Below are 23,666 nucleotides of genomic sequence, written 5' to 3' on the forward strand. Positions count from 1 at the left end.
ATTCGCGTAAGTGTCAGAAATCAATATGTTTCCAATTTCAATTTGTGTTTGAAGAATAAATATTTCGTTACAATTTGTTCTCTCCATATGTCAGGAATATTAATAACATACTCGTACTAAATAATAAATCCTTGAAGAATTTTTGAAGAGCATTTATTTTATTTAACTGACACCTCTATTTCATTCCTAACTCTACGGGAACTCAATGGGAACAGAACGGATTATTGGTCGATCTTACAAAAAGACTGACTAATCAGGGAGAGCTTTCGGACAGTTGACAATTTGACAATTTCTCATCGATAGATTATAATATAGCGAAAAGTAATGCGTTAAATTGCAATCAGATGTTACGGTTCACAATAATTCGACAGTTTACAATCTCTCGAGATAGATTGTAATCTAACGATGTTTGTAATCTTACGGTGGCATATATAATGCAACAAATTCGGAGAGTGGGGGCTCGTGACGCCACGTCTAGGTATGTAAAATTTGTACTAAGGAGTGACTTAACACAAAATTCAAGCGTGTTATATCTTCGTTATTGTCTTGTTTGTGTGAGAGAGAAATGACAAAATACGTGTCCATTATTTTAGGGTTATCTAAAAGACGGACTAATTACTTTTTTTGATTCACCATACCTATTTCATATCATTCATTTCTATACATTTCAAGTGTAGTATTGCTCTTGAAGTTCCACATCAGGTGTTCCAGATCTTCGATGTTTATACGTCAACAGAGAGTGCTTATCAGATTGAACAACTTTTGCTAAAACGTCATACCTCTATATGCTATAGTCTAGCTGGGCCCCTGGAGTTCCACATCAGGTGTTTTAGATCTTCAATTTGTATAAGTCAATAGAAAGTGCTTATCAAATTGAACAACTTTTGCTAAAACGTCATACCTGTATATGGTATAGAGAAGCTGGGCTCTTGGGGTTCCACATCAGGTGTTCCAGATCTTCAAATTTATTATCTCAGCTGAAAATGCTCATCATATGAAACAATTTTTGCCATGGCACCATTTTTGTATCTCTTATAGTTTTGTTGGTCTGTTGGTGTTCTGCATCAGGTCTTCAAGTTTCGAAGATAAATTATAGCCTATTTGTTGACCAGGATTAATACTGACACAACAAAGAAAAAATCATTGAAATCGGTTCAGTAGTTCCGAAGATTAGCGTGTACAAACAAACAGACATACAGACATACAGACATACAGACAGATTTTTTTTTTTGGATTTGTGCTCCATTACTGTTTCTAAACCCCACCCAATTATTATTTTTTTAATATATTCAATGTACAGACACAGTTTTTTTACAGATTTATTATATGTATGTATGTATGTATAGATGTTTTCCTGTTTAAGATATCCTTAGAAAGTACACACAAAATTGTATATACTATCTGTACTGAAAATTTAAATCTATCTAGTCACTTGGTACCTAGATCATGGCTATAATACACATCATTATACTTACAGGTACTGTATCCGTCACTATATCTACTTAATACTACGCAAATCATGTGACATTGTGTTTAAAGGACAAAAATATCATAAATATTAATTCAATCATTTCAATACTGACGCAACAATGCCTTAATTAGGTACCTACGCAAAGATATTGACGTGCATATGAAGAAAATTCTCGGAAAATCGGATTAGATTTTTTAGGACAAACTGATTATATTTTAACCAACCAATCGCATGAATGAATTGAAATACATATTACTAAAAATAGTTTTATTATCTTTTTAACATTCCAGTATGGTAAATATGTTAATTATGATATTGTAACAGGGGATTTTTTTAATTCAAGCCTGATTAAGGTATAATAGCCTGGATTTTTCTGTATTTCAATATCAGTTATGAACTGATCTTTAACTTGTCCCATTCAAAAAGTGGGATTGGATATGAATCTCTCTTTTCATTTATAACATTTACATTGAATTTACACTAAATGCATCGCGTTGCACAACCCTCCAGCAAAGCAAACATCATTTTAGGCTTTATCATATATTCTAAACATATTGCTCAATACGCAGTTATTTTCTGAGGTCATAATAAAGTGATTTAACCGCATTGTGGTAATAAAATGCCGTAATCGGCTCTACGAGACCTCAATGTAAACTGGTAAAGCGTAGGTGGCACCGAGCGCGGTCCTTTGGGGATTCCGGACCTTTGCTCTGATATCTTTATTGGTGTTAAAAGTCGATAATAGGATAAACATACTTATAATAATTTTATACGAAGCAAGTCTTTCAAAATAATGTATTAGGTAAATTTCTTTTGGTCAATTTCAATCGCCAGATAATTTTTGGCTGAAGAATATGTTTGATGTTTTTGACAGTTTTTGTGTAGAAAAAGCTAGAACACCATATTTTTTCCTCAGATAGAAATTAACTGATGATTGAAAAATTGGGCCGTTATTGAAACAAAATTTCTAGAAACCTGCTTCAATGAGGGTTTTCTAAAATGGCAATCCACGAGGTGGCAGCACCGAGTCGTCAGGTCCAATAACTGTCAAAGTGCTTATCTTTACTATGAATAGTGAACGATTTTAGTGTTTTTTTTATTTTATAATTAAAGCACTGCATTATTGTTTTACTATTGCGGTTGAGTAAATAAAAAAAACTAAATCATATTGTGTTAACAAATTTTTCAACAAGCTTTTCCTTAGTACCAGTGACTTTTGCACCTTCTCTCTTAGCTCAATTTTTAGTTCGGAAACCTTATTCTGACCGTAGTCCATAATAAAATCAATAACACTTCCAATATAACAGAATTTCAATAAACAATAAGTTCGGCACCTACAATTCCATACTATTTGACAGCTGTTTGGACCAGACGCATACGTGGCGCCACCTGGTGGCAGAAAAAAATTCAAAAACCCTCATTATTTAAAACAAAACTGATTAGATCATTGTGTCGTATTTACGCAATTGTCACGGTGCGGTAGGTTAAACAACAATTTTGATATTCTTTGATCTTTATCAGTCAAGATCCTGATGATAACGATTTTCGATCGATGATAAAGTATTTAATGATTTAATCGTTATGATATTGCCTCAATAAACCACTTGTAATATCTAACAAGCCGTCCAGACAACAATAAAATAATGTCTCATAGTTATGGTACAAAAATCCCCGATACCCGAGGTCTTTTGCATACCTAGATGCAAAGTTTCCAATTCAATAAAATGATTAGGAGTGTGAGTATACTGTTTGTCATAGGTACAATGATAATTTTGATTTCCTTATCACGTTGCCCGCTGAACAAAATAAAATGGCTGACATTGACTTCTTCTGAGTCAATGGTTACGTATACGAATGGTCTTCAGTCTGCCTTAGGAAAGTAATGATTTTAAATTAATTTAATTTCGGTATTATTTGTCCTCTTTCTTGTGGTCAATTGATGGAAACAGTTTCAATAGTTGCGTACTTATCGGCAGGTAATTAAATTCGTTTCTATTCGTTTTTTAAATTACTCTTATTTACATGCCACTGGACCACAGTAGGTGGCAACAAAATGTTCATTCTACGATATTATTAACGACTGATTTGCCTTAGAAATAGGTAACAAAGTTGAATGGAACAGTGAGTACTGACTATAGAAAACGGAACTATTACCTGAATAGAATCCACTTAATTAGTTCCCGCGGAGGAAATGCGCCATCTACGAGCCCATTGTTCGTTTGCTCCCGTGATTTTTGCCCGGGACACTCCATGGTAGGGTTAACAAAAGTTTGGGTGAAATTTTAAGGATTTAATGGGTGCTTTGCCCCTTGTTAGACGGATTACCATTAGAGGTATGCTTTGAGTTTGGAAAATAAGTACGATTTATGATTTAGTGCGACAGCCAACGTACAAGTATTACTTTTTTTATTTAATTAGATACATAATGTATGTCCAAGAAAGATTTAGTGTGAAACTACTCTTATGAAAATGTATAAAGTGATGACGAACTGGACCCTCTATCACTTCGGGTGACGCATTGATTCTGCATCAATATGCCTATTTATAAACATTTGATATTAAAATACATTATTCATTTGTACGATGAAAAATCATAAAATAATTTGAGACTTTTCCTAAACCACATTTTACATAGTCACTAGCGTGCCAGTCTAGGTCCGGGTAGACAAAAGACGCATTTAGGTTCATCCGGGCGCTCCCGGATAAGTAAAGCAAAAAACCCGGTAATTCTGTACGTTATTACGTATTGTTCTATTTTATGAGCTAATAGTTCTTTGAAGCAAGCTTTGAAACTCGTGGCGGTGGATGTTGTTATTTTTTGCACACATTAATGCATCTTTTTCCGTTTTTTGTAGTTATTTTGGTCTATTACTTAAAGGAAAGTTCTTTCTTGTTTGTTTTACCTTGTTGATCTAAATGCGACTGGAATACCTTTGGGATTAGAGACCCTCATCTCGAACACGATGATGTGGGTTTATTTAAGTGTTTTTGAGTTATATTTAGATACTTTCCAAAAGAGGAAAACAATGAGGAATGGACGTGCAAACCAAAGTTTGTTACCTTAGAAACAATCCTTTGCCGACAATAGTTTGCAGTATATATATGGAGAGGTCCTCAATTGCTCATTTTTAAGCAACTGGATATAAGTCACAGGAAATTTTGATAAAAATAAGAAATTAGTACCTATTTCCGATGTGTGGATTGGATAGTTGCTCTTGGTAGTGAGGATAAAACAGTTATTTTTCGTTTTCCTGTTTACACATGTTTGTTTAAAAAATTGAAACTTACGCAAGTACCTACTTTGTAATCATGATTAATTAAAATATTTCGGGATTTAAATAAGAAGGTTTATCATTTTTCCAAGTAAACGTCTCATTAATCGTATAATCCATAGATATAACTATTAAATATTATTGTAATCATGTGCCTAGGCTCAGTAGGTCGATATTGTCTAGGTATGTGTTTTAAAGCTAGTACTACGTAAACTTTCCTACCTACTATCCTATGCTAAGCTCCATAGATTCAAAGAAATTCATAAAGATTATGAAGACTTTCCAAGATACATATTAAATCCCTAACATATTCAATTCCCCTGTTATTTTTGAACTTTTTAATTTGAACATATTCCTGGTAGTACCAATGTTTTGTTTTATGGCTGTCAATATTGCACTTTCACAGCGGAGTAGGTGCATAAATAGATGCCATTTTCTGGTGAAGCTGATCTCGTCAGAGGCAATGGCATTGGGGCAGGTTACGATGTGATACCACGGAAATATATCTGTATATTTGGCGTAGTTCCAATGCAAACCTAGATGGAACATTCTCAGTGGCTACCATAAGCAAAATGCTACCTTAAAGACTCAGGAAAATTATAGAACACTCTTACTTGGTCTACTTATTTGTTGAGAAATTCCTGAAGGCCAGACTCTCATTTTGTTAAAACCTCTATCTTCAAAGTTGTTCTTACATCTAAGCGGTAAACTAATAAAATGTTACAAGACAGTTAACATAAATAATGTTGAAGTAGATTCAATTATATAAATAAGTTACCCACTAAGAAGCAACTATTTAAGTCCTTGATAAAAATGGCAAAAGTTGGAAATTGCAGGTTTAAAAAAATCTAATTAAAAGCTTGCGGGCTCAGATGGCAAGTAATGTCACAACACTGACATATTGCCTCCTTAAAAATATGGAGTAAACTTAGCTATAGGTTTTAACTATAGCTTTTGTTATACCCAAGCGCCCAGAACTTTATAAGCCTGTAGGAGCCTGTTTAGTAAGTATCCGCCTTTAATGGCGGCCACTGTCAAAAGTTTTAAGTAGCGTTAATTCTTTTGAGACGTTAGATTAATGCGTCGCCTAATTAAATATTTAAAAGAAAGATATTAGGCACTGGCTGCGGAACACAGTGTTTCTCTGAATAGAAATGTCTTAATTTATTTTATGACGGGCCGACAGCCCACACTTATGACTTGAAAATAAGTACTTTTGACGTTAGGGCGTGGGTTTCTTTTGTTTCGTGTAAATGGTCGCTGTAATTTAAGAATTTCCCTACCTATTTTCCAGCTTATTATGAAGGAAAATGTTCGTATCTTTCAGTTAGTATATACCTCCAGAGGGATATAAACGTCCGTAAGGTGACCGCCATGCTCTTGTTAAGTATTTGTACTTACAAGTTTTTATAGTACCTACACGGAAAAGTAACGAATCCCTTCGAATATTGAAAAATATTATATTATAAAATTGACAAATATTATATTATTGTCCTTATTTTATGGTAACACAAAGTCCTGAGCCCCTTCTGTCTTTCGCTAAAGATGAGTCATTGAATCGAAAACGTCATTCACGCTTGCTAAGTATTTGAGTCCTGCGGCCGGAAAAACCGAGCAATGATCCAAATATAGTAATTTCTGGTCACAATTAAATTAATAGCTAATACCTAATTAATTAAAAGGTGACCGGAAACGGCTAATTATGGATACTGAATAATATCTAATCTTATTTGAAACATGATTTTAATCAGCTCTATCTAACGCATTTTTTTCGGTTAAACATACCTACAAGCTTTGATATGAGACAGGCTTTAAGGATTATTTTATCGGCTACCTTTTTGTATAAACACATATTAATATAATAAATTACCACGCTTCAGATAATATGGTGTGTTAAAGTTTAGGTGTGCCTATTGTTGGGTAGGTAAACTAATGTGGTGTTAATTCGATTGTCCATTCTGATAAATGTTTTAGGTAATATTTAAAATCTTCCGAGTTATACTTTAAATTGTTCAACATCTCAGCCTGCTTGATTTTTGGCCGCAATCAATAGCAAAGTCGTGTATAAAAGCGTGAGTTGGTAAACCATTTCATTATGTATAAAAAAACAATACCTCTGTCAGCGCTCCTCTAAATATATTAAAGTAAAACGCATCTCCAACTCCGTATAACAAACAAAGCGTCCTAAGTGGGTGCTTAATTAAGAAATGCTGAAGTGTTTTGATGGTGGCACATTAATTTTATCTTGTTTTTCTGCTTTCGCGACCAATTATCTTGGCGAGTTCGTGGGGAGTCTTCGCTAGGAGTTTTAATTTTATTCTCTTGCCCCAATTATATTTAGCTCTGCGATCAACATTCATAACTACTAATATCTCAGAACTCGAATCTGACGTCTTGTATTATTTATTTCAGTGGTCCATTTATGGGGTATCATGTACCAGTTCATAAGTGATTTTCTACCAGTGAACGGAAACACTATTCATGTACAGAATAGTGTAACATAACTTATCACTTAGATGTTGGCTACAGCTCAGCATGGGGTTTTCATATAAAGCGCTATATCGATAATGATTTTAAGGGAATAGCTCATACTTAGGAAACTGGTCTTAGGTTAGGTAGGAATCGTAACTAAAATATTAATATCTGCATAATAGTCAGAATAAGTAGAATCGGACCCCAGAATCCTTACAACCATGATCCTCGAAAACTACTAATACTAAGGCAAAGAATAATATAAGATGTTTAGTCTGACATGATTTTTTAGGAGGTCTTACAAAGATCACGCCCACTGAGTATCAATCAAGATAAGGATAAAATAAAATTGCTGACAAAATATTCTAATTGAATAACCATAGTAACCAATCTCGATAACAAGTCACAATATCAGATTTCAGTGGTAGAATCTCGCCGCTTATTTTGTGGTCGGCCTCCTCGCTTTCTTCGCCAATGCTCCCAATTTCCCTTTGTCCCAAGTTACGTATACCGTAAAAAACCTCTGCGGAAGAAATTTTCTTAATACTTGACGTTCTAAGCGTTAATTAAGTGAAGAAGGAATATGAAAAAAGTCCGTGATATTTTTGCTTTGCAATTTACTTTGTCAAAATTTAATTTGGTTTGGTAACCATGGAAAGTAAATTATTTACATTATACTTACTTATAAATAATTCCCATTATACTTAGGTACTTTTTTACGTGTCCTGTGTGTCACAAATCACTACAAAGTCTTTATTAAATGAAAGACAATGACACGAAGATAAACAACTCTGCAGTTTGTTGAGCTTTCGTAGATATGTAGTCTAGGTATGTAATGTTTCGTAGGTATGTAAGTCTGTAAAATTTTGTTAGCCCAAACAACGGTAGGTTTTTCAATATAATTTATTATGGATTAACAATTTATAATAATTATAATGAAATGTATGTGTAATCCATTACATAACAGCGGCTGTTTTAAGTAAAGCAATCCTAACGAGGTCATCGACATCAACCTTGACGATCATAGTAGAAGGAAACGCGATATTTTAATGCTGCCTTCCCGGGCGTATATTATGTTTCTAACATAATGTACAGTATATTCCTCTCCAATGTTGTGGAGCTTCGGGCGATATATAAATATTGAGAAAATGTTCTTAATACATCGACTTCTCGGTTTATAAAGTAAAAAACTTCAATTCTGGAAGATAATTCTCTTATAGATATAATCTATCCTACTTGTAAAAATAATTCAAAGGTAAGTCTGAAAAAGGCAAACCTGAATAGTCTGAAGGCACCATACATCATTTTGTTCTTATCTACATAAGTTCTGCATTGTGCTAGCAGTCAAATGCTGTAGATATGTACTTGAATTAAAAGCACAAAAATAAAACACTGAAAATGTAAGTATTAGTGTGATATGTAGTAACTATTATAGTAATCTGTGGTGATACCCAAATGAATGCAAAACGCGTCTAATAGGACCGACGCGACGTTCGCGTCATCCACGTCGTCTAACTACCGTCGTCCACAACTTAATTACTAATCGTGCAATTAATAACAGACAGGCTGTGTTTAAGTAACGTAAAACCCAATTAGCAATGTCGGACCATGCAACAACCATGAACCCAATGCGTCATAATCACCATACATCAGCCGTCTAGGTGACCAACGTTATGACGAGATGATGGCCACTACAGTGGATACAGAAAAACCCAATGCCCTGTGTTCTTGACACAAATATTCGTAAGGCATAATAAGACGTAAGAGCTGACAAGACAAGGCTCTCGTATGAATTTACAATGGGTCGTGACGTCATTGGTTATGACAGATGAAAAGAATTGCCAGGGGTAGACTTTGCAGACGGTGTAAGTAGGCGAAGCAATTATTTTTAACAAACAAACCGATGCCATAATAGAGGCCTATTATGAAAAAAATACGGAAAAGCCTTGGAATTGCAAAGGAAATTCTTGTTATCATTAAGTTTATTCAGATTTTGGTTTAAGAAGTAAAGTTGGTAAGAAAAGGGTTGGTGTGCGCAAATATGTACAACCCACGTTAACCTAGGTAGTATAGTAGACTAGTTATATTCTAACAGACATTTTACTAATCCTCATTAAAAATTACTTCGAAATGTTTGGTTTAATTAAAACAAGCAACACTGTTCTGCATTGTCGTATATTTCATTTAAGGGAGAAAAAAATGAATGAAATGAATGAATATTCATTTTTTTGTAAAAGACAAACACAAGACAATAAAAATAACTTTGCTACAAATCATTACTTTTTTCATAAGCTATGAGATATAAGTATAAGACTATGCTTAGCACTATTTCTATTTATCTACCTTTCATACCAGCGAAGTGCTTCAGTATAATTCACATAAATGTTACTTAAATACATATTATCCGTATTTTTAGATATTTATCAAATAATCGGTGGGTGTTTTGACCTTACTGTACGAACATCCCATAAAGGTATTATGCTAATACGCAAAATACTATTATTTTTGCTTTGAAGAATTTTTTGCAAGGCCATTAAGGTAATCGAATGAAGGATATAGTTAAGGTCTAACTTCGGCCTTTACACCCACGCCTTGACCATACGAATACTGAATTATAAAGACGTATTAGGATATGACAAGAGAATACCTATTCTAAAGAAGTGGAATTGAAAATTATCATAAACATTATACCTACCTACTAGCTTTTGTCCGTAGCTTCTTTGTACGTATTGCAACTTCGTTTTTCGCACAGGATCATATTTTCATTCACCTTTTCTTTGCGGCTACGTACTCTGAGGTACGTTTATAGTCGCCAGTCAAAGACTATAAAACCACTTGACTGCGCATACAGTGCCCCGACGCTCGCCAAAAGTTAGTGATTTTGCGCGTACTATAAGGCTACGATCAGTACGATCCTTTAGTAGCGACCAAGTCTATGACCTGCAAACACGCTAAATTAGTAGTTAGTTGTCTGGACGAACTTTGTACTTACCGCCTTACAAAAAACACATAGCCATTAGCGCCACCCATCGGATCAAACAGGAAAAATATTCTTATCCAAAAAATCTAATCTTCCTAGACTAACTAGAGTAAATAGATCTATACCTAATTAAATAGTAATCCGAGTAGCATCTTAGTAGGAAGTTGACCAAATCAAACAAGACAGGTACCAACACAATGGACATTGGACCAGTGTACAAACCACAGAGGTCCATTAACCGTGTGTTTGGCATACGGCTCTTGGTCGGCACATTATGTAGTTGTACACATGCGGATGCCATTGTTAGTTATTCATCCCTTATCTTTGTTGATATTGAACTGCTTAGCAGATTCTTCAGTCAAAATTTTGATAATTCAATATTTCTTTAAAAAACATAAGCACTCTATAGTCACTCTAAAGAGATATTCGATTAATGTAAAGCTAAAAGTTATACGAGTTTTAATTATGAGTATAAATTACAAGCTACTTGCGCAGATCATCAACTGCTGTCCATCATTGGCACCCCAGTATTAGCAGTCTGCCCTAAAATCAGATTGCAATGGTAAATCATTTGCAAACAATATGATTTATTATTGAATCGCAGAAAAGGATAAAAACGTTTTTAAAAGAAAAAAATAGCCGAAAGCCACATACACTTCAATCTCAGTTGGATATCAATCGTATGTCGCTTAAGCAAAATTAGCAGAATCGAGCCCCTGGTTGATGATAAATCTACAAACACTGTGTAACATTAAATTGTGTACCACTAAGATTTTCTTCCTTTTCCTTCTTCTACTTACACACAGACATACCTACATATTTTTAGTTAATTCAAGACATCGTCTCCGGTATCATAAGTGCCATTTCAAGAAGTAGGAACCAATTCACGAGCTTTTATTAGTCTGTCCTTGTGAGGTACGTGTTCCATTTTTTGTTTATTTGTAAAAAAATATACGAAACGAGCATTTCGAGTCACGTAACAAATTTGATTTCATATAATGACAAGGATTTGAGAAGCATGTGAAAAAAATGTGTCGGAAGTTTGTAATTTTGGCTCGTTTAATATTAGATGCTTATTAGTTGATTAAATTTTATAAAATGTGTAGATAGGTGGTGTTATAAAACCTATTGTTTCGTGATTGTGTTTGACAGAGTTATAATGTACGGATGAACTCTATGTACGTAGTAGAAACAAGCATATTGTTAAAGCTTAAAAATCAGAATAACATTATAAGTTACTTTTTATTCGGGTTTGGAACGCAGTTCCCCCAGGCAGGTATAATAGCTGGTGGAAGATATAATAGAATATGACCAATCAATAAAGATAAGACCAATACATAAGAGAGGCATTATAAAAAATGGTGAAGACTCTATAATTGCTGCTCTTAAGTCAGAAGCTAAAAATTATATAATGTATTTATATTATGCATATTTTGTACCCGTAAACGTAAACCCGTTGTAAACGTAGTGTTTATTTTATATCGACTTCATAATTCCCTCTTGCTAACGCTTATCATTAACAGTTATGATAGCTGTTATCACTGTTACATGACATCTCATAATTTTATTATGATCTATTTTCAGTTCAGAAAATATTAGTATTGAGTAAAATAAAAATACTGTTAACAGGAGTTATAATTTTAGCTTCTTATATTTACATTTGGTATATACATTTGATATTTACAAATAACAACAAATACAATATTTTGTGTTGACTTAAAAATATTGAATTGATACAATAAAATTGAATTAAATCTAAATTACAGTTCAGTTTCATCGCAAGGATTATAAAATATAAAAATTACAACATGTTTGTATTTTATTAAGGAATAAAGAATATTAATAGTCGATTACTGTACCTATAGTTTATATATTGTGTTAGTTATATAAAAATACATTGATCCTCCATTTATAGGTTTAAAAGATTAATCTTATCAAATGAAAAGTGAATAAACAGTTAGATACGTTCGCTAACGTTCTAAAAAATGGTATACACATACTTTATTCTTACAAAAACACAAGTACTTTTTCTTAAAAAAGAAAATTAGTATTAAATCAATTTAAAATAAATAAAAATTAACAAATATGTACAAGTACCTAATACTAAAACAGCCATTGCAAAAGATCCCGTACACAATGTACTGAGGATTCAGGTACAGTTGTATTATCTAGTTAAGATAATAAACCTACGAATACATCCAATTATCACAATGTTTACAATATTTTTGGATTTACCTGCTCTTACAGTAATCTGTAAGACATAAATCTTTCAGTATCTACATTATTTAATATACATATATACAAGTTCCTTAGTTTCTTAGTTACACATCAGCAAGTAGCAACAATCTCATTTTACTTCCATTGCATAAGGTTTCTGAGATCGACCATTCTAACCTATGTTACCCTACGATTTAAGTGAAATTGGGACGTTAGTTAGCTAGTAGTAGGTACAGTTATATATATTTCATATATTACATATATTTTGCTATCAAACTGTTTTGATAGCAAAACTGCACACACTGTGAAACTGCCCATTTGCTGACAATTTGTTTCAATACCCTACTCATAAATATATGACATGCCGATAAGTTGTACTTAAATTGTCTTAAACCTTTTATTATGATAATATTGATCAATATTAAATCGACTGATTGCTTTGATGACGTTATTTCCGTTACAGAATGTATCTATAATATACCTACATATGTATATAAAAATAAACACCCCTAATAAAACAGTATTTGGTTCGTGATATAGAATGACGTTAATTCCGCGACAGGTACCAGCGTTGAAGTAAAAAAAAGCACAGCACTTTGTGAAACTATGATATGAAAAATTTAAAAATACTTTTGATATGATCTTAGAGCTACTATAATTTTAAACGCCTAATACGATAATAATTCTTTGGTATAATTTTAATAAAATAATAATGTAGTGTACAATAATTTAATTAGACATAGTTAATCTCATAGATTTCTATTACAGGATTTAACTTTGAAACAAATATTAAGGTATGTATGCGCTACTTCTAGAATAAGGATTTGTGTTCACATCAGGTATTACATTTCTAACTCTCGGTACTCTGTAAGTGCTGGGCAGATCTTCGTAATTGAGATCGTCAATAATTACTGCTGCAGCTGCAGCTTTAGCTCTTCTTCGTCCAATTTCGTAGAAAATATAACATATTATAACTAAAGCTATCAGTGAGAGTACAACCACCATTGTAATTGTAAATGGATTCCAAAACCCTCTGGATACTACTGGTATGCTTGGGTTTTCCGTAGTAACTGGGTCTGGCGTGGTGGTAGGATCAAGTGTGGTTGGGTCTTGAGTAGCGGCTGGATCTTGGGTAGTAGTTGGCCCCGAAGTTGTAGTTGGATCTGGAGTAGTAGCAAGGTCGTCAGTAGCGGTTGGATCTGGAGTAGTGGTAGGGTCCAATGTTGTTGGATCGGATGTCGCTGTTGGGTCGGGAGTAGAGGTTGGATCAGGAGCAGTAGTGGGGTCAGGTGTTGTAGTAGGATCGGGTACTATAGTTGGATCGGATGTTGTAGTAGGATCGGGTGCTATAGTTGGATCGGATGTTGTAGTAGGATCGGGTGCTATAGTTGGATCGGGTGTTGTAGTTGGATCGGGTGTTGTAGTTGGATCGGGTGTTGTAGTTGGATCGGGTGTTGTAGTTGGATCGGGTGTTGTAGTTGGATCGGGTGTTGTGGTAGGATCGGCCGTTGTAGTAGGATCTGGTGTAGTAGTTGGATCAGGTGTTGTAGTTGGATCCGGAGTAGTGGTAGGATCTGGTGTTGTAGTTGGATCCGGAGTAGTGGTAGGATCTGGTGTTGTAGTTGGATCCGGAGTAGTGGTTGGATCCGGAGTAGTGGTTGGATCCGGGTAGTGGTGGATCCGGAGTAGTGGTTGGATCCGGGTAGTGGTTGGATCCGGAGTAGTGGTAGGATCCGGTTGTGGTTGGATCAGGTGTTGTAGTTGGATCTGGTAGTGGTTGGATCCGGAGTAGTGGTGGTGGATCTGGTGTGTGTAGTTGGATCAGGTGTGTAGTTGGATCCGGAGTAGTGGTTGGATCCGGTAGTAGGATCTGTAGTTGGATTGGAGTTGGATCTGTAGTTGGATCAGGTGTAGTGGTTGGATCCGGAGTAGTGGTAGGATCTGGTGTTGTAGTTGGATCAGGTGTTGTGGTTGGATCCGGAGTAGTGGTAGGATCTGGTGTTGTAGTTGGATCAGGTGTAGTGGTTGGATCCGGAGTAGTGGTAGGATCTGGTGTAGTAGTTGGATCAGGTGTTGTAGTTGGATCCGGAGTAGTGGTAGGATCTGGTGTTGTAGTTGGATCCGGAGTAGTGGTAGGATCTGGTGTTGTAGTTGGATCCGGAGTAGTGGTAGGATCTGGTGTAGTGGTTGGATCCGGAGTAGTGGTTGGATCCGGAGTAGTGGTTGGATCCGGAGTAGTGGTAGGATCCGGAGTAGTGGTTGGATCCGGAGTAGTGGTTGGATCCGGAGTAGTGGTAGGATCTGGTGTTGTAGTTGGATCAGGTGTTGTAGTTGGATCTGGAGTAGTGGTTGGATCCGGAGTAGTGGTAGGATCTGGTGTTGTAGTTGGATCAGGTGTTGTAGTTGGATCTGGAGGATGGAGTAGTGGTAGGATCAGGTGTAGTGGTCGGATCGGGTAGTGGTTGGATCCGGAGTAGTGGTTGGATCCGGAGTAGTGGTTGGATCTGGTGTTGTAGTTGGATCCGGAGTAGTGGTTGGATCCGGAGGTGGTGGTTGGATCTGGTGTTGTGTTGGATCTGGGTGTAGTTGGATCATGGGGATTGGATCCAGTAGTGGTTGGATCAGGTGTAGTGGTCGGATCCGGAGTAGTGGTTGGATCCGGAGTAGTGGTTGGATCAGGTGTAGTGGTTGGATCTGGTGTTGTAGTTGGATCCGGAAGTGTTGGATCCGGAGTAGTGGTGGATCTGGTGTAGTTGTTGGATCAGGAATGGATCCTGGAGTAGTGGTGGATCTGGTGTTGTTGGATCTGGAAGGGTGTTGGATCTGGTGTGGTTGGATCTGGTGTAGTTGGATCTGGTGTAGTTGGATCGGATTGGTTGTGGTTGGATCCGGTAGTAGGATCAGGTGTTGTAGTTGGATCTGGTGTAGTTGTTGGATCAGGTGTAGTGGTTGGATCCGGTAGTAGGTGTTGTAGTTGGATCTGGTGTTGTAGTTGGATCTGGTGTAGTGGTTGGATCAGGTGTAGTGGTTGGATCAGTGGTGGATCTGTAGTTGGATGGTAGTTGGATCTGGTGTAGTGGTTGGATCAGGTGGTGGTGGATCTGTAGTGGTGGATCAGTGGTTGGATCGGTGGTAGGATCTGGTGTAGTGGATCTGGATCTGGTGTAGTTGTCGGATCTGGTGTTGTAGTTGGATCTGGTGTAGTAGTTGGATCCGGAGTAGTGCTAGGATCTGGTGTTGTAGTTGGATCTGGTGTAGTTGTCGGATCTGGTGTTGTAGTTGGATCTGGTGTAGTAGTTGGATCCGGAGTAGTGGTAGGATCTGGTGTTGTAGTTGGATCTGGTGTTGTAGTTGGATCTGGTGTAGTTGTCGGATCTGGTGTTGTAGTTGGATCTGATGTAGTAGTTGGATCCGGAGTAGTGGTAGGATCTGGTGTTGTAGTTGGATCTGGTGTAGTTGTCGGATCTGGTGTTGTAGTTGGATCTGGTGTAGTTGTCGGATCTAGTGTTGTAGTTGGATCTGGTGTTGTAGTTGGATCTGGTTTGTCGTCATAGAGAGGACATAAACTTTCATCCATACCCGGAGGTATGTAGCGGAATGAGTCCACTAAAACAATAGAATCTGGATGCGCCATGCCCATGATGGATACCTGAAACAAAAAAAAAAGAAGTTTGTTGTGTGTTTGTCTTATAACGTAAAAGTTGATCTTTTGAATGTAGGTGCATCTGTCGAATCAGAATAACACCATTAATATCCTTCAATTAGTCTTAGATTTGTATTTCGCAACACAGTAGTTTCCAACGTGTGAAATTCATTTATTCATTCGTTCTTTTATTAAACTGTCAAAAACGGTTACTATCCATGCAATATATGTATGAAAACGCGTTGTTTACATCAAACTGTATACTTATTTTGGCTTATATTATTATAAAAAAAAAAACCATTGATTATTCCATCAAACAGATTAATGAAAATGAGGTTATATATAAGTAGAATAAATGAATGATCTAGTCAACTACTCTATTGTTGCAAAAGAAAATGCAAGGGAACATGTTTATGTTGCATCCAATATATCCATAGCATCCAATTCAGCCTTTGTTGCTTTAGTACATACGTAGTTTTACAAATACATATCTGATAACAGCATCATCATAGGTTTTCATCAGTAAATAGAATGTCTTGGGACACAGAGGTACAATTTGCATTTATTAAAATGATTGCGACGGCTGCCAACGCATGAACTTGTTATCGCTGATATGAGTGGCATTTTTTATTATCACTTATGATAAAAAAATGATACCATCAAAGGAAAAAAAATAGTGCATAAAACGTCGAATTTGACCCTGAATAACACATTTAGTCTTAAATCTGGAAGAATAATTATAATTTCTTTATAACCTTGCTCTTAGCAGTTTGATTATGTCACACTGCTGTTGTTTATCAATAATGAAATCAACATTTACGGTAAACAACCTAAACATAATCATGATACTCACGTAGCCGTCATAAGGAGTCAAACCACTCACAGCCATGGTCAATGTCCTCCACTGGCTCTGAAAGCCAGGTTCTTGCGGCGAATTCGAAACCATACCTACTACTTTATCTCCATCGTCTTCATCTACTTCCATGGCAAAACCCATGATCACATCCTGCATGTCCGTTACCTCCATATAAATCCTTATGTCAATCCTGCCTCCGGGGACCATGGGAAAAATGAATGATGACACACAACTGCTGCCTGTTTTAGGAGCAATAAAAGAGGTACTGCTTGGATGTTGCCCAGTTAAGGTCAAATCTTCGTATCGTCCCATTTCCCAGAACAACGAGCCGATACACTGCCCTCTACTGGTAAACCGATCGTAGAAGTCGCCTTCTTCAAACGTATACCTCATACAGGAATCGCTGATGGCGTAAGGCACTAAAACTATTATTACAAACACTTTGTCAATCATTTTGTCTTACGACAAGTAGCACTTACACCGAATGGCAACCAAATCTCTATAATTCAAATTTCTCATTTGACTCAAATACGTATCTTAATTATTCATAATGGATATGGATAAGATAGCATTTTTTAATAGCTAAACGATAATTTTGTACGCAAGTGTTTATCTTGACATTCCTATTGTATGAACCCAAATATCCGACGGGTTTGTTTACATTATGGAATCATCATCATCAGCCTATCGCAGTCCACTGCTCGACATAGGCCTCTCCAAGTGCACGCTACTGAGATCGATTTTCGGAATGACTTTTAAATATTCTAAGTTCCAGTGCATAGAATGTAAATATATTCTCCCTGAACGTTATAGGTAATATCATAATGATATTGTTTAGTTTTAAAATAATTATTTAACTCTGCATCCCGCTTTTACACCTACGTCCCTGAGGAATTAACTCCCGCAAGCTGGGTAAAAAATAGCATTTGCCCTTTTTCAGGTTTTAAATCGGTTCAGTAGTTTTAGTGTAAAAGCATGGTAGACAGATAGTTTGACGGCCACAGAGGTTGACGGGGCCCACCTTTGAACATCTGGCGGGCCAATACCTGTCGGGGGTGCGGAAGAATGCTTTGGCTATACCCGTGCCCTCGACAATAGGTAAGAGAAGGGAGCACTGGGTGGGTTTTCAGCCGGTAAGAGTCCGGCACACCCCCTCTACCGACCCCAGGTGGAGGGACGTCCATGAGGATTTTCCCCCTGCCAAAAAAAAAAATGGTAGACAGACAGTTACGTCCAAACCCTCTCCAAATCCTTACTAATATTATATTTTTTACTTGGACAGTATTACCTACTACGCAAAAACATACGTAACTATTGCTCCAAAGATCGTAAATTATTTCTGACAAAATCTTCTAAACTAAGTATTTTTTGTTTTCATCTTATTAAAAAAAAAAAACAAACAAACAGTACAATAAAGTTTATTTATATTGCTCAGCTCACTTTAAAAAATGATAATATTTTAATGCATACGATGATAAAATTCGATAATACTAAATTAATAAATAGGTACCTAATAAGAATATAAGTGGCAGTTGTAAAATAATACAATTAATTTACAGAAATAAGTAAAAGTATAAGAAGTCTGGTGTATTTTTGAGGTGATTTTACCCATGTTTATTTAATTTACCACCGACCCTCACTGAGCTGGCTACAAGACTTCCCTCACTGAATAACAGGAGAACTACCTCATATGGACACTAGACATCTCATTGATTGTTCAGCAACATCGGACAAACCTACAAGTCTGGTTATCAATAGGATGTAAAGCCGGAACATCATTATACCTAATATTGAAATATTGCAAATTGCAATATGCCTTGTAACGTTTCCAGACGCAGTCTGTGTTAAAGATAAACTCTTTTTGTGAGTCACCGATAAACTTCTGTTTGAATTCACTGAGGCCCAAACCACCGACGACATAGTATATACGTTCGTTATTATAAAAACAACTGTTTTCTTTAAAACTTGAACGTAAAAATCACAGTAAACAGTGGTTTTCAGAAAAGAAAACGTTTCTGTTGTCCGTGAATTTTTGCCTCTATGTATTAACTACTTAGTTGTTAATTTTAATTAGACTGTAGGTACTACATTATATTGGCCTGGGATTTTAAAGTAAAACCGTATAGTGTAAATTGACTGCAACATGCTTGTATTAAGATATGAGTAAAAGATTATTTTTCAATATTATTTCTAGTATATCAGTTTATACGTAAGTACGCGAAAAGTCAGTACTAGGTCATATTATAAACGAAGGTTTGATATCACATTTAGGTGCTATTTATAAATTGTGCAGTACTTTAAAATACATCGGGGTCGCATCTTGATCATAAACAACATTGATATTTTTTCTGTCTTATAATTTAATTCTTGCATCTTTTCTGAAACTGTTATATCTCGGTGAAGTATTTCCACATGTGATGCCTTACTAAAACATTCGTTTATTTGGAAATTCAATGTTATACCTAAAAACGTGCCGAGTCTCCTAGTTATCAGCCAAGATATAAGGTGAAATTTATCGGTAACCGGTATAACTAGGCCTTAGTGTTATATCTACAATTCATTTGTTTGTAAGGTTGTTTTGAAAAGAAAATGAATTAATATTGATTACTAAATGGTAAATTACCTGATTGGGTTTAACTAACAACTCTGCTACATATGTAGATGCTGCCTAGGATATCATTTTGAAAGCCTGAAGTAACCTTCTCAGGAAGTAGGTGAAACCGCTTGGAGCAACTGTATGTTAAGTTTCATTTTACCAGGAAAATAATCTAAGAATAGCTAGTGTGTATCATTTTCGATTTTATCGATTTTTATTTACGTTATAATAACTTTGTTGATTAAAAATATTTTTATTTCCTACACAAAACTCCATTTATATTGAAATGTATTTTTAAAATATTATCTGATAATCAGTTAAAATCCGCGAGATAACAGTTAAATCAATGTTAAAATTAATTAATAGATGACTATAATGTGATAAACAGTCAGTATCTTGAGTGCATTAAACTTGTTTTTGACTTTTAATTAATAACAATTTAAATATTGATAGCTAAACAACACACAGTCACCTTTATTACGGTATACTAGATGTTTCCCAAGATTTCAGCCAAATGCTGAGGAAACTTCTTCGTGCACATGGATACAAATAGGCTTGCAATAGTCGTCAATTAACCTATCTAAGGTTCCTATATCGGGTGTGTCGTTCACAATCACATTAAATGAAATGTGTTAATATACTGGTTAATATAATGTCGATTAACACAAAGAAAAAAGAAAAATACGTAAAAAAAAAGAATTTTTCAAACAAAGTTAATACAATAAAATGTGCGAAAACGTAAGGAATTCGAAAACTACTAGACCGATATTTGCGATAGCAGTGTGTCTGAGCCATTCCACCAAAATCTATGAGTTTGAACGCAGCATGGCGCCTAATTATTAATTATATTGTTTTTGTTTGTTGCACTGCAATTATATGTAAGTAAAATATAACGTTAAATGCTATATCTTATCATTTTTGTGACAGATAAATCGGATTCTTTGCGATTTCAATTAAATCATTCTTGCATAATACGTTTGTAGAAAAATGATTAATTTTATCAACAACTTAGTGCGAAAATAATAAGAATATTATATCGCACTGCTACAGTTGTTCGTAGAAAAGATCATTGTTGTCATGAGGATCAGGTAATCTGTAAAGACGTATTTTATGACAAACAATTATATCCAACAAAAATATGTAACATACATATGTAGAGCAGGCAAACATTGGTACCGGTAATAGTTACAAGCACTTTGGTAGTCAGAAGTGCATTCAAGGGTTTGGAAAGCGATACCAAATAGTCCGAGTCTCATGAAACTACACACTGTTATACATATAGCCAATATTTCAGTTTGGAACGGATGCGAGACATTAACAGTTGAAGATCTCTGGAAATGTATAAAAGCATTAGGTATATTATATTACTTAGTTTTTACTAGCTTGTCCTGAGTTTAGTTGGACCCAAAGACTTCACTGGTTAAGAGGTTTTAAAGCATACCTGTAGGGAGTAAGACCTTTAGGACACCATCAGACACGGAAGAGTTTCGTATCATATCTAGGACTCATTTACGCATTTGAAACTCATGATGGCGACCACATTAGCGGGCAAAAATATCGGTCGATTGAATAAAAAAAATCATGCCTGAGAAACATTAGAAAATGGACAGAAATCTCGAATGTTTGCCTTGCCATGGATACCAAAAAATATGAGGACCTGACTGCCAACCTTCGCTAAAGAGCTTCAGATAGGCTCCTTGAGAAGAATACAAGTTAAATCAGTCATTGATAATCCAGGATAGGAGGGGACCATATGGTCCAGGAATGCTTATCGTGACTAAAATATTACTTGCATGGCACACAAATTTTGTAGGCAAATAGGATCTCATTCATAGTCCGACAACTTGTTGATATAGATAGATATTGGAACTTATCTTTGTCCTTGAACTTGAAATTTTAAGTATAGCCCATATGGATTTGACTCCCAATTTAAAGACACTGTAGACCAAAAAGTTAGTACTGTTTAGGTAGATCGCTATCAAGTGATTGTGATTCTTCTGAGCTTTATAGCTAAACATGCCTTCAAAACTCTTTCAATGAAAAGTTTCTAAGCAACAGCTTTGTTCGCTTATTCACTACACGGCTATTGAATAACTATACTGTATACTCAACCATTTCGTCATTGGATTACTGAGCAATCTGTGCTTTATTAGCATATTAATCCCCCTATCATATTATAATAATTGTTAATAATATACTTACCGTTAGAATTTTCTGCATTATCATCTTTATCAAAGGCCTGTAAGCCTTGCATTAATCATCAGTGATAACTATAAATTAGTTTGGGACTTGATGTGTTCCGTTTCCCTATTACATAACATTTCATAACACAACCTGTTTATCTGTTTGAAATATCATAAATAAGGTTCTTGTTTTTTTAGTAGGATGACATTAAGTGCCACACTACACCGCTCCCGCTGTGGAGGCAGCGTGGGGAAGTGTCAGCCTCTTACTGACCAAAAACCTTTGTTCCTTCTGGAGCCCTTAATGTACTTGAGCCGCGGAAACTCTTTCGAACAAATAAACTTTCGGCTTCGGCGATGATTTCGGTGCGCCACTGAAATCGATCTGTCATCTTTTAGGAGACAAGACGGAAGGACACAGTCAGCCTCCCAAAACTCACGGCCCACAGAGTTGTCTTCCAAGTTCACTAGGAGGATGAGAGGTACGAACTCTTAATCTCTCCGCCGCCTCCTTCGCTCGCTCGATTGCTTCGTAGAAGGAGGTGTCCGCACTCCATTCCCTCTCGCTCCTGACCAAGGCTTAAACAACGGCCGTGCGCAAAAGGGTCACCCACACGAGGCAGTCTCCCGGGCAGGGCATACCCCGAACGTGTGCTCTACCATGTCCTGTGGACTATCCGCGCAGTGGTGACACCCTGGTGCCACTGTATGTATTTCGCAATAATTGTGTCCTATTAAATATACACTCAACTGTCTCTGAATTATAATCTGAAGTATTGTACTTTCTCGATAAACCATTTAATGAGCTTTTTAGGGCATTCGAATATTTTCCTACCTAACCTATGTATATACCTATACCTACCATAGTTTTGCATTTTCGGGGGTCAAGAAGTTCACGGGACAAAATACAAAAATAATATAGCTAAAATAGGTAATACTATTGTATTATTACAAGTTACATTACAGGGTTAGCGCACATTAACGCAATTGTAGAAAAATACGTTTTTCTACGATTTAGTCTCAGTAAGGAATATAAACAAAAAATAATAAATTGACTCATCTACTAGGAGGTTATCAAGTTAAGAAGATTAGTGCGCTAATTTAGCGATAAGTCGGTTTGCAAATCACAGATCTTTAAATTGCAGCTAAAGCAGAGATTAATTTTACGACATTCAATTTGCTTTCGACTAACTTTTTTCTCGGTGTGCCCAAGCCGGCTGTGCAGAAAGAATATTATAAAAATAAACTTACGTAGCACAAAGCAGTTCCCGCGCTGCTCAATGGCACAACCAAAGTATGCCACCCACTTGTGAAGTCACCGGATTGAGGCGAGTTCCAAGAGGTCCCTAGTGTTGTATCAGCACCGTTTGCCACGTACTGGTTCGCCAACACCGTAATTTGGTCAGAGGTGACAGCTGACTCCATATAAATGAGCACTTCTAGTCTACCTCCATTGGTCATGGGGAACATGAATGACGATGCACAAGATAAAGTTTCTGCCGGCGAAATAAACGTAGTACTACGTTCCTCATCAGGACTGGGCAAACCAATAGAGTCGTATGTACCAATTTCCCATGGTACATGGTTCATTTGTTCACAAAACCACGGATTCATAAAGGATTCTTCTATATCACTTTCGAATGTATATCTAACACATGATTCACTGAGGACGTGCGACACTACCAAAATAATAAATAAAAAATGTTCTCGCCTCATATCTTCGGCAACAAAAAAGCGTTTGAAACATGTATGTATGCCAATAGACACAAAATCTCTATGATTTAAGCTTTACGTTATAATCAAATACCTATCTTAATTATTCACAATATTATCGAGGATAAGATAGTATTCTTTGTAAACGAGAATAATCAATTGATAATTTATTCGTAGCCGATATAAAAATCGTAAATACTTTGATGTCACTCTTGTCTTCCTAATTTAACTACAATTGTGCGAGGGTTTGGCTATGAATTTAT

At 35.9% G+C, this 23,666-nt stretch overlaps 2 protein-coding genes across 2 annotated transcripts in view; both read right to left on the minus strand.

Moving 5' to 3' along the window:
• Nucleotides 1-23,666, minus strand: part of LOC110370421 (acanthoscurrin-2) — a 45,933-nt gene that overhangs the window by 16,704 nt on the left and 5,563 nt on the right. The window lies entirely within an intron of this gene.
• On the minus strand, nt 15,498-17,445 carry LOC110370419 (soluble scavenger receptor cysteine-rich domain-containing protein SSC5D). Its single transcript, XM_049846607.2, has 2 exons — nt 16,909-17,445; nt 15,498-16,061 (listed from the first exon to the last, which is right to left on the minus strand). The coding sequence occupies exons 1-2, from the start codon at nt 17,362-17,364 to the stop codon at nt 15,498-15,500; spliced, it is 1,020 nt and encodes a 339-aa protein (XP_049702564.2). The 5' UTR covers nt 17,365-17,445.

The sequence above is a fragment of the Helicoverpa armigera genome, chromosome 17, assembly GCF_030705265.1.
Source record: "Helicoverpa armigera isolate CAAS_96S chromosome 17, ASM3070526v1, whole genome shotgun sequence".
Classification (NCBI taxonomy): domain Eukaryota; kingdom Metazoa; phylum Arthropoda; class Insecta; order Lepidoptera; family Noctuidae; genus Helicoverpa; species Helicoverpa armigera.

Coding starts and splice junctions, on each gene's coding strand:
- LOC110370419 (XM_049846607.2), bottom strand. CDS start 17,364: ATGATTGACAAAGTGTTTGTAATAATAGTTTTAGTGCCTTACGCCATC. Junction 16,062..16,908: donor TGACTCCTTATGACGGCTAC/GTGAGTATCATG, acceptor TTTTTGTTTCAG/GTATCCATCATGGGCATGGC.